This window comes from Balaenoptera musculus, chromosome 8, assembly GCF_009873245.2.
Source record: "Balaenoptera musculus isolate JJ_BM4_2016_0621 chromosome 8, mBalMus1.pri.v3, whole genome shotgun sequence".
NCBI lineage: Eukaryota > Metazoa > Chordata > Mammalia > Artiodactyla > Balaenopteridae > Balaenoptera > Balaenoptera musculus.
The window spans coordinates 18905955-18925502 of record NC_045792.1 but is presented as its reverse complement, the minus strand read 5'-3'; the positions used below and the strand labels follow the sequence as shown (position 1 = coordinate 18925502).

Sequence of the window (19548 nt, the reverse complement as noted above, 5' to 3'; positions counted from 1 at the left end):
GAATGTAGCAACAAGTGGCAGACAATCAAGGGGAATTTTGCCATAGCATGGTGCTTATTTTGTTACAAGCAGGAATGCAAACCCAAAGGATGTAATTTAGAGGAAACTCTGTCCTGTCTATTCTCTAGGAACTAGAACAAGGAGACTGAGAGACTGGGTAAATCAAACTGTTTTCTCCTAATTACAGCTGAATAATAGGGAGCAAACTCCCATGGAAGGTTGTGATCTGCTTGAAGAAAGCTAGGAGGTTGCCCTGGTTAGGGTCTTTCACATACAGTTATTCAAGCTCAGACTTGATCATCTGTCAGGGATGCTACAGTAGGGAGAGTTTTGCCGTAGCTGTGAGACTCAGCAAGATCACTTCCAACTCTAAAACCTACAATTTTAATTTAATCACCAACACCAGCAATCATTAAGAGCGACCTCAAATAACTCCAAATCTGTTCATCTACTCACATATTCTTTACACAGTCAACAGGCCTCGAGTGATTACTACATGCCAGCCACAGTTCTAAGACACAGAATAAGGGATAAGAAAGGTAACAACCTCTGTCACTGTGGGGCTTGAGTTCTTTGGGAAGAAGTTCATCTAAATACAAAGAGACACCAAAGAAAATATTTGTTTTTCTTATTATTCTGTGAAAGAAGTAAGGTAATCTGATAAATTGGGACTAAGTTAGGCTAGTAGAACCATCAAGGAAAAAATATCTTTAAGAGATGAGTGCCAAAGAATAGAAAGGAATCATTTATGGACAATTTTTCTGGAAATAATATTTCCAAAACATGGGAACAGCAAATACAAAGGCCCTGAGGCAAGATGAAGCTTAACTACAATCAAGGAACAAAGAGAAGCTAAAAGGTTAGGTCAGGAGATAACCACACAAATTTACACCAGCTGGTCCCTAACTTCAAGTCTACGTGGATATATTCTTGAGGTGAGTTAGACATATATATCATCCAAAAAACAACAAAAAAAGTTGACTCCAAAGTTACCCTGGAAATTCTGAGTGAGACTCTTTACAAAGGCACAACCATATTAAAGATCACAGACATCATTCTCCAAACTCCACTCTGGCCATCACTTGCAGGCATTTAACGGGGGTGTTTAATATCCTCTCTAAATTATTGGGCAGGAAGAACAAACATCCTAGCATGTCTGCACCGTGCACCTCGTGTCTCACAATTGAAAAGTAGCTGGAGCTCATCCTGCTGATGGCTTTGCCGGTTTTTTTTACCTTTTATTAAGAGTCCCATCTCTTTTAAGAACTGGGATATATTTTTTGAGGGAAATAAACTATAGGAAAATTCAACTGACAGAGATCATACTGTACTTGACTTTTCTGTTCTTTGCTACATTTATTTGTTGAGACAAACGTCTGTTCTTAGCCTTTTTTAGTGGCTCTGTTAAATAGAACAGACACAGAGTACACTGCACATACTTGAAGAACACAATTTAAGTTCTGAAATATGCATATACCCATGGAACTGCCAACACAATCAAGAAAAGGAACATATCCATCACTTGCAAGTGTTTTTATGCCTCATTCATAAAGCCCCTTTCTTTCCCTCACATTCGACCCCTCCACATCCCCAAGTGACCACTGATATGCTTTCTATCGTTAGAGATGGGTTTGCATTTTTCTAGAAATTTATATAAATGGATTCACATAGTGAGGACTCTTTTATCTGGCTTCTTTCACTCAATGTAATTATTTTGAGAGTAATTCATATTTTTGTGGGTATCAATAGTTTATCACTTTGCTTTGCAGAGGAGTGTTTCACTGTATGAGTATACCACAGTATGTTTATTCATTTGCCTGTTGATGGGTGCTCGAGGTTGTTACAATTCTGTCTATTAAAAATAAAGATGCTATGATGATCCACGTACAAGTCTTTGTATGAACATATGCTTTCATTTTTCCTGCATAAATATCTAGGTGCAGAAAGCCTGGATCATACGGTAGGTGTATGTTCAACTTATAAAGAAACAGCCAAACTGTTGACTGAAGTGACTGTACCATTTTCCTTCCCACTAGCAGTGTAAAAGACTTCCAGTTCCTACACTGCCTCACCAATACTTGGTGTGCTTGGACTTTTCTAATTTTAGCCATTCAATAAGTGTGTAGTGGCATCTCCTGGGGCTTTCATTTTCATTTAGATAATAATTCATTACATTGAGCAACTTCATGTGCTTATTTGCATCCGTACACCTCCTTGGCAGGATCTCTTTTTAAATATTTTTACCCATATTGTTAATTTAAAAAAATTTTCTAATTACTGAGTTTTGAGAGTTCTATACGTGTTAGAGACACAAGTCTTTTCAGGTATATAATTTGTAAATATTTTCTTCCAACCTGTGGCTTTTCTTTTATTAATAATGGCTTCCAAAGATGAAACCCAATTTATCACTTTTTTTCTTTTATGGATCTTGTTTTTGGTGTCATCTCTAGGAAATCTTTGCTTAACCCAAGGTCAAAAAGATTTTGTCCAAGTTTTAGAGATTTATGTTTTGATCTACATTTAGTTAATTCTTTATATGGTGTGAAGTAGGGATCAAAGGTCATACTTTTGCATATGGCTATCTATGCACAATATCCGTGTGCTATATGCTTCCAGCACCATTTGTCAAGAAGACTATCCTTTCTCCTCAAAATTGGCTTTGCAGCTCTGTTGAAAAATCAATTGTCCTTATATGTGTGGATATGTTTCTGGGATCTACATTCTATTTGACTGACGTATTATATCTGACTCTTGGTTATAATATATTCTTTCACTGATGTCTTTTCACTTGCTCATGTAAATAGTCTCCCAGTAATATAGCCTTACCATTTGACTGGACATACCTAGGTATACCTGAAATGCATTTGATAAATCGATGGATCTTGCACTCAAACTAGGGTTACTTTCCAAAAACACTTAAAATGTTGAGGTGTAAAAACGATGTATTCTACAGCCTTCCTGCCTCAACCAAGTGTATGTTAACACATCCCCACGAGCTATTTTGCATGTGTATGGGGCTGTAGAGTCTGGGGAGTATGAGAGTGGTATGTGCTGTCTATCCCAAAAGATCATCATACGAGGCAAAGGAAACATTAAGGAAATAGATAGGAATAGTCAAATGCCAAATGTTAAAATATTTCTCATGCGTTTTTAATATTTACATTGAGATAAATAAGCAAATTATTATAAAATAAAATACAAAACTTTAGAGAATATTTCAAAATGCTCTTTTTTGCCAGATGCAACAAGACACTAGGAATAAATAGAGGAATTTTCTGGAACCAGCTTGTCTTTCCTTTTTTTATCACCATCGAGTGATGGGGTTGTATTTTATTCAGTCTATTGTACATGTGGGTGTGAATAAGATGGAACTTGTCTCAAAAAGAGAAATGAGCAAAGAATATATGTTGTCAACTTGTCTAAAACATTTTTTCATGTTCTGACTCATTTTTCTTTGTATTGGCATTTCAAGGGATTTCGTTTTTTAATTTGACTATTAAAAAACCTTGATAACTTCAGTGAAATCCCATGAAGATAATATAAACAACTGTAATGGAAAATGAAAAGATGATAATAGCAACCAGCACTGTGATATTTCTTGTCAGTGTTCTTTACTATTTAGAATAGTAACAAATCCCATATTAATTTGACTTTTTGAACTTTGGCCTTTACTTTGGTGGAAGAAGTTCCTTTCACTTTGCTTATTATCTGTTTGCAATGAAAAACAATTAATGACCATACTTTGATATGATCATCTTAGAGTTGTATAGAGGGAGGATAGTTATGCAACTATTTATATATCTATGGGTTCAAGGAAGTTTAAAGGCTTGATATTTGAATCCTGTGGAATGTAGCCTCCTTTCCCACAGGGAAATGAACATATACATGTACTTAATGTAGTTTAAAATAAAGCAACACCTGTTCGTAGAGGCACCTTCTATTCCAGGCATGTTTAGGTATAGGGAAGGGGAACAAGAGCTATAAAACATAATTCTTGTCTATAAGGAGTTTACAGTTTAGGGGGGTTGAGGGCACTCAATGACTCAACGGGGATGAGCCTGATGCAGGTGGCTACAAGGTCACCCTTGGATAAACTCTGCTTTAGGAAAGACCAGCCTACTCTTATTCTGTTAAACTCTTTAATGCGGTGTCCAATAAACCTGAATATCAAGCTCAAACGCCACTTTAGAAATGTTTCCAGGGGTGCTAACAGCCAACAAGTTAATATGATTCCTACACACTTGACACAACTCACCAGAGGTCTTGAATTTGGTGAGCATATTGACCTCCTTTAAGAAAGATCACCATTGAAACTTCGAATGCTAAGTTCTAAGAGAATGAAGTAAGTAATAAGTGATATTCAGGTTCAGAGGTGGAAGAGAAAAGAGGTCTCACCTTGAGTAGAACATTTTGTTGGATTCTCCAAAGTGGCAAACAATAAGGAGAACACTAACCAACTAAGACTCTGAATAAGTTGAGAATTAAGATGAAAGCCTAAGATGGAGATCAAAATGTCCCCTAGATTGAAGGATACACTTAGGCTGAAAGGGAAACTATTGAAAAAGATGTAGAAAATGCTAAATATTTCACAAAAAATTTATTAGAACTAATAAAACAACTTAGCAAAGTTTGTTTGCAGAATATGAAATCAACATATACGCATCACTTGCATTTCTGCACATTAACAATGAACAATCCGAAAAAGAAATTAGGAGAACAATTCCATTTACAATAGCATCAAAAAGAATAAAATACTTAGGAATAAGCTTAACCAAAGACATGAAAGACTTGTACACTGAAAACTACAGGGTTACTGAAAGAAATTAAGGAAGACATAAATAAATGGAAAGACATCTCATGTTCATGAACTATTGTTAAAATGTCCATATTACACAAAGCTATCTACAGATTTAATGCAATGCCTATCAAAATCCCCTATTTTTGCAGAAATAGAAGAAACGACTCCAAAATTGATATGTAACCACAAAGGACCCTCAATAACCAAAGCAAACTTGAAGACCTCACACTTTCTTTTGAAATGAAGTTTTCTTGTTATTGTGGGTTAAAAATCCAAAGTCCTAAATGTCCATAAATTATCCTCCTAAATTTACATTTTGGTTCATTCTCAGTGACAGGGCTTTCAGTGCCTGAGTGGCATTGAGGGCTCCTTCAATATCTCTAGCTTGGACTTCTGTCACTGACATGGTGTGGGTATCTCAGAGCCTTGGCTCTTTTACCAGTTGATCAAGTCCCGCATGAACCATGCTCAGAAGGGCCCCACGTTTGCTTGCTTTCATGCTCTGCTATTGCTGTCTTGAAATTCTTAATGATTTTATCTTTGAACTTACGTTTTGTAAGTAAAGTTTATGGGACAATAAAATATACGCATGAGCAGAGGAGACATGTGCAATATGTGTGTCTGCCACCATTCCTGCTGCCCCATTCACATCTAGTTTTCACCCTGCTTATGGTGTGCTTTCCATGACATGCTTATTTGGTACCCATTTGGAGTCTTACTGAGTTCCACCAGAATTCTGTGCTACTGGTCACATCCAAGACTAAGTGAAGGTGTTAACAGCTCCGGGAGGCCATGCTTTCCATTTGAATCTGAACTTACTTCTAACACAGAAAGAAAGCAGTTGTTTTTTAAGAAACAAGAATGTCCAAGGAATCTTATCATATCCTTTCTTACTCGTGTTACTTCCCAATATTAGCCAAACACTTCTGCTGAAAAAGATGACATATATGAAAAAGAGAAGAGAGAACAACCCATAGAACCCATTTAGGGCTCACCCTAATCTAGTATGATGTCATCTTATCTCGATTCTATCTGAAAAAAGAATTTACTTGGGCACATTCACAGGTTCCAGGTGAACATGAATTTGGGGAGGACACTATGCACCCCAGTGCAAATACTTTCAACAACACTTTTTCTTTGCAGTTTGAACAAGAGGCACTATATTTTCATTTTGCACTGGAGCCCACACATTATGTCACTTTTTACTGTTAGAGCCCATGTTGGAAAAAGGGGCTTCATGAGACAGCCAAGTGAGTCTGTCAACTGAATTCTAGAATTATCCAGACTTACCCACTTTGTTGCAGCAAGTTGGTTCCAGGCAAACCCATGTGAAAGGGGCATGTCCACAGTGGAGCAGAGAACTTTTGTCTATCACCAGACTCACTCCCAAGATGAAGGAAAGAAGAGCTTAGCAAAGCATGGCCAGTTATTCTTCCTAACTTTGCCAGTCAAGTAGGTCACCTCACCTAGCCAGTGTCAGTGAATATAAGAGCAGGGAGGTTAAAAGTTATACTAATCAAATTCCCTTCATATGGAGGTACCATTAGGAACGAGAAGGGAAATTGTCACTAATGCTTCCCTGTTTTTTTCAATCTCTTAACCCACTCAACTATGCCTTTAAGCCTGTAATTAAGGGAATATCGCTCTCCCTTCAGGAAAAAGAATAGACCTTTATCAGGACAGTCCTGCTCACACTTTTATGGGGCTACTCATTTGAGTGGCCTCCGGGAACTGCTGGTGGACGACTTAGAGTTTCATCCCAGAAGTCTCCGATATGGGTGAGAAATTGCATTAATTTAAATTAACTCCAGGGCTACTCATATCCAATGATCAGAAACAACTTTTTGTTCTACCAGCCATCCACAGCACAGCTAACCACAGAAAGTTGATGAGGTTAAATGACACACTAAGGTTAAATACATAAAAGCATCCAGTAATACAATTCAGAAATCATAGAAATGTTGCAAATTTGGAAGTACACCTTTGCCAGTATCAAATTCTTCACAGAGAAATTAAAAGGGCACACATTAAACGCTCTTATGAATTAAGGTCCCAAAGTATTAAAGTCCAATTTTGAAATCAAGTTTCCTTGTTACTGTGGGTTAAAAATCCAAAGTCCTAAATGTCCATAAACAATCCTCCCAAATGTACATTTGGTTCATTCTCAGTGACAGGGCTTTCATTGCCTGAATGGGACTGAGGGCTCCTTCAGTATCTGTAGCTTGGACTTCTGTCACTGACACGGGTGTGGGTCTCTTAGGGCCTTGGCTGTTTTATCAGTTTATCAAGTCTCTCATGAACCATGCTTTTAAAGAGTCTAAAGAGTTACTAAGATACAATTTGATTTTACAGCACTATCCCCAAAATTTAAAAACAATCTCAAAAGCAAGCCAATCCCCCACTCCTAGAAGAGTGAAACTAGGCACATTTTTGTTCCCAGAATCCAGTACAGAATTTGACCAAAGAACATAGCAGAAACTCAATGGCATTTGAGAGAAAGATAAAGTCTCTTTCGTTTTAGCCTCACTAGGATGTCCATTAGTCTATGCCATTTATTTGAAATTTCTGACCTGCGAACTTCGAACCAGGAGGAATCTTTGAAGCCTGACGTTGATTTGTCACTATGAATTTGCCATGTGCAGTGCACAGCCCTGAGCATCTGTCACACGTGGACTCTTGAGTTATCCTTCCTCATTGATGACCTTGTGGTTCACACTGCAGTACTGAACTGATTATGGCTTCTGTCGAGTGACATTACACCTCCAGTTCTGATGCGTAGATTTGACAGTCCTATGCCGCCATGGCCATTTTCACTGCCTCCTGCTATGGAACTGCATAGACCAAAGGCGGCTGCCTTTAAGAGAACATTTCTTTCTCCAACATAATTGACAAATCCAGTGTCAGCTTGGGTCCACATGTAAAGGGAGTCACTTGAGCCTACGGTAGACCATATGTGTCAATGCCGACAAGTTCTACAAAACATGTTTTCCTTACAATTGAGTCTTTGTCTCAGTCAAGCCTGCTTGGGAAAAACTGTACCTGAAGAGTAAGGCAAGGTGGACGGCTGCCTGAGACTTTCCTGCCCTGTAAACTCCTGCACACTCTCAAGTCAAGTGCCAGGTAAAGGTCTCTGTATACTAAAGACCCTCCAGGTGCCTTATTCATTCCGCTCCAGGTATTGCTCAGTCACCTGCAACTCCCTAACGCCCCTTTTCTTTATGTCAGACTTTTACTTAAGTGGCTCTAAAGAAACAGCCACTCTCCCACGCCATAAGCTGCAGCCATCAGCCAAAATCAAAGTATCTTACGGCTGGTATAGTGGGTTGGATGGTGGCCCCCAAAAGGATATATCCATGTCCTAATCCTTGACTGTTACCTCGTTTGAAAAAAAAGGTTTTGCAAATGTCATTAAGGATCTTGAGATGGGATTTCCATCCTATATTATCTGGATGGGTCCTAAATAGAATGACAATTGTCCTTATTATACAAGAAGGGCAGAGGGACATTTGAGACAGACAAAAGAGAAGATACAGACACAGAAAGGGGGTGATGTGAAGACAGAGACAAAAACTGAGTGATGTGGCCTCAAGCCAAGGAAGCTGGCAACCACCAGAAGCTGAAAGAGGCAGGGATAGAATCTCCCCTAGAGCATCTGTAGGGAGAGCAGCCTTGCTGACACCTTGATGTCACACTTCCGGCCTCTACAACTGTGAGATAGTAAATTTCTATTGTGTTAAGCCTCCAAGTTTATTAGTCTCCCAGCAAGCACGGAGGACACTTATACAGCATGCATTAAACCTTTTCTAGGCTTCAGCAGTTTACTGCACAAACCTAAATATTTTCAAACAGTCAAAGGTCTCAACTTCCCACCATACATTAAAGACCAAGGCACTAGACTACCTTCCTTGGCAGTACCAAAATATTTTCCACATGGACATTTTCCTCTCCAAAATGTCTGCTCCTTTCTTTTTATTTCTCAGTGTTCCCAGGTAATGCACCAAATGTTAGGGTCTTTTAATTACCTTCCAGCAAGTACAATGCCTTAATTCCATTTGGTTTGGAATAAATTAGGAAATAAGAGAAAAGAGAAAAGATGGAGGGCCGAATATTCCTGTTACTGTTGATAACCCTGGCTTGAGAATCCAGTTTCAATGAAATGATCACATAACGGAACCCCAGAATTGGGCAGATTTACTAACTAGTAATACACAGAATGAGAGAAACAGAAGACACTCACTCACACTCTCAAGGGAGAGAACAGAATTAGTCAAGGCAAGCATGCTCACTTAATTCTTTTCAAGCTTTCTATATAAGTCACTTGATCACCCTGGGGCAGAGTCAGTAAAGAAGCAGGGCTGAAATGACCCTAAGAGCTCTCTTGACAGGACTGAAACATCAGGAGCAGGAAAGGAACATTCCCTCACTCCCCACCACCACCACCCCCAGCAGTAAAAAATGATCATCCACATTGACAATGTAAAAGAAATCAGAAACTACGCTAACTCTGATTCACTCTTAGTATACCAACAGCTAATCAGGAGCCTTGTGCAAAAGCATCTTGATTAGTTGCTAATAAAACTCTTTAGAAGCAGACCCCTCCACATGCCTCAAAGGGAAGATGCAGACCTGTATGCTTCAGGATTTTCTCACCAAAACCCCACACAATTTCTTTACTATTCCAGCCAAGTATGGCCTAGCCCTACCCTTATCCCTGTTTTTCTTGGTTTAGTAATAAAGAAACATAGATGGAAATAAAGAAGAGCTATCAGGTAGAAAGATATAAAATAGTGGGGAAAATAATATAAGTAAAGTCAAGTACCACCACCATTTACTAGAAGTGAACTTTCAGCACCAACATTAATATTTTTTCCTGTTATATCTGTAAAGTGATAATAAGTAATATGTACATAACAATTTTCAATTTAATCAAATCTCATTTTTATAACTAACTACTTCACAACAAGTAACATGCTAAGGCAGCATCAATAGATGAAAAAAGGTAGTCCCTGGCTCCAAGGAATGTTGCCCAGAACATTCCTTGAACACAGAGATATGTGAAAAATACCGTCACAATACAGTGTAGCGAGTGCAACAATCAGGCATGCAGAAGTGCAAGGGTAGCAAAAAGGAGCGTGTGATCACAACACTAAAAAGAAGAGTGCACAAAAGACATAATATGTAAATTGAGTTTTGAAAAATGAAGTGGGTTTCCCAGATGCCCCATAGGGAGAAAGGAATTCTTGGAGGAGGGAAAAGCATAAATGAAGACAGTGAATTGTTCATATAATCCAGAAGTGAAGTAGGCAATGGCAGGAGAAATGATTAGACACAGGTGTCATGAATACTTGCATGTCTGCATTTTAGCAAGTCCATTCTAAAGGAAACTTTGAGGATCAACTCGGGGGTGGGGGGCCGCGGGGGGACAGAACTAGTCATTCCTGCAAGAAACACTGTACAGTTGTGCAAAACACTGGAACCAGTTTCTACCAACCCACCAAAAAAAAGACTTCAAAGGCAACGTGGTTATCACAGGAAGGGCTTGTTTTTGTGTTTGTTTTTAGTTCATTAGGCCTCACTTAAAATTCTGATTCCACAATGCACTTGCGCTGGGATCTTGAACAACACTCATAACCTCTGCAAGTTTCAGTATAGTAAGTTTATGTGATTACCTTCATCTGTAATATCCCTGTGTTGCAATCTTAATTAATTAAGATTAATTCATCTTAATCTTAATCTCAAGTTCAGGTCAAAGACTAGTTCCTCTGTGACTGCTCCTCTGAACTGATTCAAAAGCCTTCTCTCCTGTCCTCATTTGTCTTCTCTTCTCTTATGGAATCTCATAAGAACTTCTATGACCTCTTTGGGTTTTTTTGGTTGTTGTTGTCTGTTTGTTTGTTTTTTAATTGAAGTATAGTTGATTTACAATGTCGTGTCAGTTTCAGGTGTACAGCACAGTGATTCCGTTTTCAGATTGTTTTCCCTTATAAGTTATTACAAAATATTGAGTATAGTTCCCTGTGCCATAGAGGAGATCCTTGTTGTATCTATTCTATGCCTTCTTTGAATGACTGTAGCACTTGTTGTCTGTATAATTTTTATGTCTGTTGTGGCTTTGTGACTGAAAATGAAAATTTTCTATTGTTCATGTCCTGGCCCTTCCTTAAAAATGTGTTCATTTATCTATTTCATATTTATTGACTACATCTTAGACACCATGTTAGCTGCTTGTTCTAGATGTTAGTAAAATATAGACCTTCCTGCTCAAAGGGTCACAGTATTTGTGGGAAAACAAAAAAATGAACAACCTATGTCTCAAAGAGCTTTGTACGTCCCAAAGAGAACACACCTAGTAGGTACAATAAGTACATGTATCATACATACGTAAATGTATAAATAGTTAATGGGATTAAAAACTAGAGATAACTGCTTTTCGATTCTTAGGAAATGATGATTGTATTTCACCAGGAGCTCAATGACAGTCTGAGAATGAGGGCTTAACCCCCGTCCTGACTCACTGCATCGCTTTCCTATATAAAAATACACAAGTCTGTACATACACTCTAGAAAAAGGCTTATCTGGCATGAATTTCAGATAGCAAGAAGAAAACTTCAAGAGGTTCAGAGAAGCATCCAGAAGCTCACATGATTATCTGGCACTAATACAACTTGCTTGACAGGAAATAGAGCTGTAAATCTCACAAAATTAGATGATCTTTGAAGAATTTCAAAACCTCTTGCTATTAATTGGAAATCCTAGAAGAACAGCTTCTTTTAAACTATACTGATAATATGCTTTACAGCTTAATATTCAGCAGCCTATGTTTTGGCTAAGTGAGCTTCAGAAAAGAAGGAAACTTGTGGTTTAGTTCCATTTACTCTGGAACTTCTGGTCAAAACATCTACTTCTGTGCTCAGCCATCTCATCATCTGTAAAATGGAGGCAACTCTAAGAAAACATAGTGACAGAGATGTTGCACAGCTTCATGTGTCATTGTCTTCATTTGTTTCAGAAAACCAATCACATCTAAGCTACGACTGAAAGAGTGCAATGTTATTTGGGGTCATCTAGTGCAGCTCTGTCAAAGTAAAGAAAAGGAAAGGGGCCTAGAATAACTATAATTTTCCCAAGAGGACACAATTATTTTATGGTAAATCTGGGTCAAGAACCCTGATCTCTTTGATGCCATTCCATTGTTCTTTCGTTGGGTTCTGAACAACCCAGAGAAAGAAAGAGAAATAAAATTCCTATGTGCTGTGTCACTGGTACAGGACGTGGCAAGATTGGAATTGGAGAACTACATATTAACAGGTATCTGGGAAATTCTTCAAACTAATTGAGATATATACCAGGTACATAAAACACAGTATGTATTCTCAAGATGATTCTGTGGAATGAACAGAACTGGTAACTGAAGGTGTGTGTGTGCTGCAGTTCCAAACAGGATGGGTGAATTCTTGTTTTCTGGCACCTTGAAGACTCCACCCCAACATACATATTAAAATAAAATTAACATTTCAACTGGGTCATATTTAATTCTGCATGCTCCTGTAAGTCAGCAAAATATTCCATATACCATTTAAGTTGTCACTCACTTTTTAACTTGATTTTTAATTTCTAAAAGTCTTTCCGAACACAAAACAGAGGTTGGAAAATGGTATATGGGAAGCTGCAGAGATGAAATAAGCTTATTTCATTTGGCATAAAGATGAATACCCAAACAACTTCTTCATAGCTGAAAGTGTCCAAATCTGCTATCTTCATGTTGTAGTCAAGGCTTCCGGAAAAATATGCTAACGGATTCCTAATTACCCAAATGCCCCATATCTGTTTCAGTAAGTATCATTATATATTATGGAAATTTTTCTCAGTGACAGAGAAAGACATCCTGGCTGAACATCCCCCTGCCCATGACACAGAGATGATGGTCTCAAGCTATCTTGAAGGCGCTGGAGCCTACTTTATCCGTTACTAATATTAATGGAGGACAAAACTTAATATTCTGTTTGCTCTGTATTTGTTAAATCACTTCTTCCCTTCATTAAAATGGATGGCCCATAATTGAGTCTGCAGTGTGTGTATCATTGGAAACTGAACAAATTTTTGTTGGTTTTATTAATGTCATAGGTTTCTAGGGAGGGTCTACTCAATAACTAAGTCTAGTTTCTCAGTTACCAATAAATTATGATGTAACTTTGAATAAATTAAGCTCATCATAAAGGAAGGATACTGATAGTTGCTACTACCCCTTCACTGAGGGGCTCTTGTAAAGCACTAAATAAAGTAACTGAGGTGTATATGCATGCATATATTTTCAATGATGATATTTGTACACACTTAAAAAGAACTCTACAGAATGCATTATAAAACTCTTGATGCTGTGTGTCCCTAGTTCCCAGCTCTCTCATTAAAACTACTTATATGAACAAAATCGTATCTATTAGGATAGCTATCAGAGTACTCCAAATACTACTTCTTGCAGTACCCTGTCCCAACCCTTTGCCTTCCTCTCCCCATTAGTCCTTAATTCAGAAACCCCAGAGATTTGTTCATTAATTTATGAACATATTTCTTCATTCAGCCAAGAAAATTGATTGATCCCTCACCAAATTTCAGGCACCCTTCTTCAGTATGTTTTATAGGCATGTTCAGGAAACACAGCAGTGATCAACACAGATGAATATAGCCTCTCTCGAGCTGAGGGGAGAGACAAAAGTAAAGAAGCAAATATAAAATCATAAGTTTAAATATGTAAATAAAAATTAAATAAATGGGTAGAATAACTAGTATATCAGGTAAGTGCTGGAGAAAAACAGCAAGCAGGGAAGGGAGATGGAGATTGTTAGCTGGTAGGAGGAGGCTGCGATCTGAAAGTAAGTGATCAATGAGGGCTTTCTGAGGAAGATAAAATTTAAGAGGGAACTTAAGGTTGTGAGAGGGAGCAAGGTGCATATCTGGGAAGTGAATAGTACAAGCATAGGGAACAGTCAGATGGAAGGGCAATGAGGCAAGAGTGGGTTTGGAGTATCCAAGGAGCAGAAAGGATGTCAGTATGTGGAAAACAGAGGGAGCAAAGTGGAGAGGAGAAGGAAACAGTCAGAGAGGAAACAGAGGCCCAGATTTCTAGGGCTGTGGAGGCACTTTGAGGACTTTACTTTTCCTGTGAAGAAGCCATTGAAGAGACTTGGGTGACATGATCTGACCTGTTTTAATAGGATCTCTCTGGATGCCATGTTGATTAGAGAGTGTAGGAGAATAAGGACAAGCCCCAGAAGACCAACAGTTGATTCAAAGAAGTGATTTACTCAAAAATGCGCCTCCTCCTCAGTGAGGACGCAGAGCCGGGATCGGCAAATACTGGCCACAAATCAAATCAGGCGCTCAGCCTGGATCTGTGTGACTGGGAGCTAATAATGGTTCTCACGTTTCGAAAGGTTGTTGAAGAAAAAAGGGGAGGAGAAGCTACAGAAACTGTATATGGCCCACAAAGCCTAAGACATTTAAAATCCAGAAAATGCTTTCCAGCACCTGATGGAAGGCATCTGGCTGGTAGGAGGTCCTCAGCAAAATTTGGAAGAGGAATACATGAGTCAATTAGTTCCTGAAAACACTGTAAAGTGATAGGTGTCAAGAAACATTTATGCCTTCACCCTTAACCTTCACAAATGATGCCATTTCCATTCAGCTATTGAAAACTATATTCTGGCTTTCAACACAATAAACCAGAAGGCATTTTTTCACATAAGCAAGGTCATAAACAACTGTCAGCTAAAGTTGAAATAGCAACAAATCAAATAATAACACAAAACATTTTTATAGATTTTTAAATCTTACAAAGCATTTTCATGTTCATTATCTAATTTAATCCTCAAATCAACTCCATGAGATAGTTATTATTTTCCTACTAGAAATGACCACATATTAAATCCTTAGTGATTGCTCAAGAAAAGCTGAAATCTTGAGTGTTACATCTATTAACGCCAAGGTTGGGTGTTTTCCGATGGGAACACTGGATGCTAAAATCAACAGGGATTTTCAGCTCAAGATGGCAGACTAGGAAACCTTTACTTTCTGTTCCTCCTGAAACCATATTTAAATAAAACTGTAGAAACACCAAAATTAAGCAACCAATAAAAGCCAAGACATTGTGGAAGTCATCAACCACAGAAAGATTTCAACACATTTCGAGAAGGCAAACAATGAAATGGAGGAGCCATGAATAAAATCATTAAGAAAAGACTACCCTAAGTAGGGTCTGCACAAAGCCAGTCAGCTTTTGCTGAGTTCTGGTTATAGTCAAGGGCAGAGGAAAGAAGAGGGGCTGAAAACAAGGAGACAAAAATCATTTTAGGAACAAAAGTTCATTTAATGAGCTCCAGGGAACACTCAGCCTGCTGCCATACAAACTCATGAATTACAATGGATTGTTGGTAAGCAAGACAAGAAAACAGGGAACAAACAAAACAAACAAAAATCAGGACATTGTTTCTTACTGAACTCTTCTCAAATGAGATCAAGGAATTATGGTTCAATGCCACAGCTGTAAATCATTTCTGCTCCTGGAGAGGTTAGAAAGGGCTTATAATATTTAGCCCTTTTTTTCAGACAGAATTTAGGTCTGAGCAAAACCTTTTGTGTCCTCAAACCTCAAAGTTTATTGGGGAATGGAAGTCCAAATTAGCTGTCACATATCATAAAAAGAATCTCATGGGCAGAGGGTCAAACTAATTTTGGAATATATGAATTATGCCCAGTGTTATTTTCAATAGATTTTAAACTAAAATATATAAATAAATTTTTACTCATCTATATGACTCTGGGTTCTGAAACTTCTACATGTCACATGCGTGATACAGAACACACAATGTCAGCCCCAGGAGAGAGAAAACACTCCAATGAAGCAAGCCAAAGAAACAAGTTTCAAACAAGGTAAAGTGATGTGTAGACCAGGATTTTTCAATTCTTTCCTGTCATGCTGAAGCTTCCAGCTCCTGAATAACAACACATGTTTCCCTTGCCCTAGACACCCAAGAGTATGTCTCCTCTCTTGGGCATAAGAATCGCTAGAGTTACATATGTGTAGTAAACAGTGGACCCAGCTGGCATACTCACAATGACCAAATTGTGTTGATCGTACTTTAAACCAATACGTCGCTCCACGATGAAGTTGCAATAAATGATATATTTGCTTTCCAGACATGACTGAGATGCCTTACTGGATATACTCCAGGAAGGCCAGAGAAACTGGAATAACTTACTGGTGAATTTCTTTCCGGATAGCCCATGATTTATCTAGAATATAAGCTTTACATATCTGGATCCTTCAAACTAGACCAAAGGGAAAATCTGGGCTGCAAGCCTCAATTAGAAATGTGGGGTGCTGCTATGCTGACAACTGGTGCTCCCTGACCTGTATCTTCTGAGACTAGAACCCAGTGTGGTGGATGAGCAATTCATGCGTTGAACAAAAGAAGACCTCCTACAGGGCAGTGTATGTGTTCATCACACGTATGGCACTTAGGGCTAAGTACCATAAGGGCCACAAGAAAAAAAAAAAAAAGTAACACATGAAGCATATACGATAAGGAGGCGCCACAGTCCAGAGCACGAGCTCTGGAATCACACAGCCTTGCTTCGAATCCTAGCTAAGCCACTACCATCTGTATAACCTGAAGAACAGTCGAAGGTTTAAATGTTGTTTTACCAAATTTCGAAAAGGAAGTGAAGAAAGAACCTATCTGCCAGGAAGGGACATCGTGGGCTGCAGCACCCAGTCGGGTCAGGGCTCTGCATCCCCTGCTCAGAAACCTTCGCCACCTGGCTCATGGTGATGCTGGCAGCTGAGCAGCCCTGGAGAAGGTGCTCCCGTCATCAGGCCTCGCAGAGAAGCGGGGGAGGTCCCTGGAGGAGGCTGGCCACAGCCTGGCAAGCTCTGGGTGCCTCCTGCACTCAGCTCTGAACAGGCTCTGGCCCCTGGGCCCCTTGTGGGGGAAGGGCTGGCCGATACATACGCAGGGCTGAGGGGCCTGCAGAGCCGGTGCCCAGGCAGGGTGAGCTCTGCAGGAGAAGGCTTCCACAGTCCCCAACAGTCTCCGCATGGTGGCCCATCCGGTGCCAAACACCTGGCACCCACAGCGAGAAGTCCCAGCCACTAGAAAGTCCAGAAGGGGTCGGGCTCTGGGGCCCCGCCCTTTGCCCTTGGGCCGGGGTTTCTCCACGGGCTGGGCTTGCATGCGCCCCCCCGCCCCACGCCCTGCCCCGCCCACCCTTTCTCTGTGACGGGTACAATGGACATGTCACAAGCGCCAGGCTGAGCCATCCAGTGTCCAGTGCGTGCTAGACCTTGAGAGGAGGTGAAGCTAAGGAGAAGCTCTCCCAGTTTCACTCTGTTCTCGGATCGCTTGGTGCACAACCGGTCCTACATGGGCAATTTACTATGCAAATTTCATACCTGGCTCCGCCACCGCCACCGGCCCCACCGCCCGCCCCGCCGTGGGGCCCCGGTGGGCTGTCACCCGCTGGTTTTGCCCTCCTGGGAGGCTGCCACATCTGACCGGGACCACCCTGCTGCTCCAGCGCCTGCCATCTGCCCTGAGCAGGGAGTCAACGTCAGGAAGCTGGTACCATCCAGTCACCTCCCACTGAGGAGACGGGGGCTGGGGAAAACAGGGGCAGAATGGAAAATGACAGCCTGGGAAGGAGGTGAGAAGAGGGAGGTGAAGGCCCCATCCCATGCCATGGTGTCCTCTGCCCCAACCGCATGCTGCTCCCTGCTGCTGGAGAAGCCAACAAAAAAGGTGCTGGGTGAAGACCACCGGCCCAGATCACCAGGCTCACCGATGTCTGGGAAGGAGCTGCAGCGTGAAGAGTCTTCACGCATCCCAACAAGAAGCTCCTCTTCCCTGCTATCTACCAGCAGTAGGCCCTGGAAGCGGAAGATTCCCCTGCCGCTTTTTCTGCCGCTGCCAAGGCTGAGGTCGCCCCCGTCGGGGAACGAGGCACTGACATGGGATCGAGGTGAGCTGCCCCCTCCTCCTAAGCTTCTGTGCTTAGCTGCTGCCAAAAACCCAGGCACCTTGGAGAAGAACATTCAGTGTCGCTGGAAAAAGATCCCCAAGAATATAAGGAAGGTCCAGCCACCGTCCCATGAAAAAGAACCCCCAACACCCATCTGTGTAGCTCCTACCCCTCCTTTATACTCACCTACCCCTCTTCCAGCCCCTACCATCGATCCCCCTATTGTAACTGGGCAGCCCATGACTTCTGTGGCAATCCCTTCCACCAGCATGGTCACGGCATCTGGAAGTGTGACCTTGCAGCCTAGTGTCTACACGGACACTGCTGCCCCTTCCCAAGCTGTCATTGTTAGGTCTCCCCCAGGTTTCAGGGTGGAGCAGAGGCACCCTGCAGGGGTACCAGTGTCCATCACCCCACCTGTGCCGATGGTCCCCTGCGCCACCCCAATTTTTAACCATCCCTTTGGCCCCCAAACCAACCCTCAGCCCATATTTGGGACCTCTGATGGGCAGCAGAGGGCCTCTCTCCCTGGTGCTCCTGTTTTCTCCAGCCGCCCATTTACGGCTTCAGCTCCTGTTTTCCCCAGCCCCCCATTTATGGCTTCAGCTCCTGTTTTCCCCAGCCCCCCATTTACAGCTTCGGCTCCTGTTTTCCCCAGACCCCCATTTACGGCTTCAGCCGTCATTGGTGCTTCAGCAGGCAGCAGCTCTGACACCAAACCTATGGACACTACACCTCCTTCCCAGGCTGTCATTTTCCATTCGGCTCCTGTTTTCCCCAGCCCCCCATTTACGGCTTCGGCCGTCACCAGTGCTTCAGCAGGCAGCAGCTCTGACACTGTACCTATGGACACCACACCTCCTTCCCAGGCTGTCATTTTCCATTCGGCTCCTGCTTTCCCCAGCCCCCCATTTACGGCTTCGGCCGTCACCAATGCTTCAGCAGGCAGCAGCTCTGACACTGTACCTATGGACACTACACCTCCTTCCCAGGCTGTCATTTTCCATTCGGCTCCTGCTTTCCCCAGCCCCCCATTTACGGCTTCGGCCGTCACCAGTGCTTCAGCAGGCAGCAGCTCTGACACTGTACCTATGGACACCACACCTCCTTCCCAGGCTGTCATTTTCCAGTCTGCCCCTGTCTCCAGGCAGAACCAAAAGACATTTCACAGGGCTGTTCCTAGTTCTGGGAACACACCACCCAGTGGTAGCAATGTCTCAGCCCATGCCTCGACTCATTTACCTGCAACGCCGGCCAACAGATAGACCAACACTTCAAGCTTCCTTAGACCCAGGTCTCCCGTCTCAGGCCACATTGGGGGCCAACGATGGGCAGAGGCCTAATGATAATTTTCTATTGGGAAACCCAGCAGCCTCAGCACAAGATAAAGTCCTAGTCGCTCCTGCAGCCTAGCCACCGCGAGTCAGCATCATGCCGTCAGCTTTGCCAGCTTCCCTATTCGCCACCACCAGCAACACGCAGCCGGCCTTTGGCGACAACCCAGGCATTCTCCCCAGGGCTGTGTCCGTTGCTACTGGCTTTGGAGTTGCCACCAGGATGCCCAGTACTGGGGACAGTAGCTCGCTCTTTGCCGACACCACACCGGGCCCACTGTTCATGGGACCTGCAGCCCCTACGGCCGGTGGGAGCCTTGGGGTCGGTGTGTCAGCCCCAGGCCTCACTCACTCACAGGCATCCAGACCACTTAACTTCGGGGCAGGACTAAGTGGGGCAC

General features: G+C 41.7%; 1 protein-coding gene across 1 annotated transcript; it reads left to right on the top strand.

Annotated features, from left to right (window-relative positions):
• Positions 1–17218: 17218 nt before the first annotated feature.
• LOC118899049 (nuclear pore-associated protein 1-like) lies at positions 17219–19078 on the top strand. Its single transcript, XM_036859982.1, has one exon. It carries the CDS (start codon positions 17219–17221, stop codon positions 19076–19078), a length of 1860 nt encoding a protein of 619 aa, XP_036715877.1.
• The last annotated feature ends 470 nt before the right edge of the window (positions 19079–19548 follow it).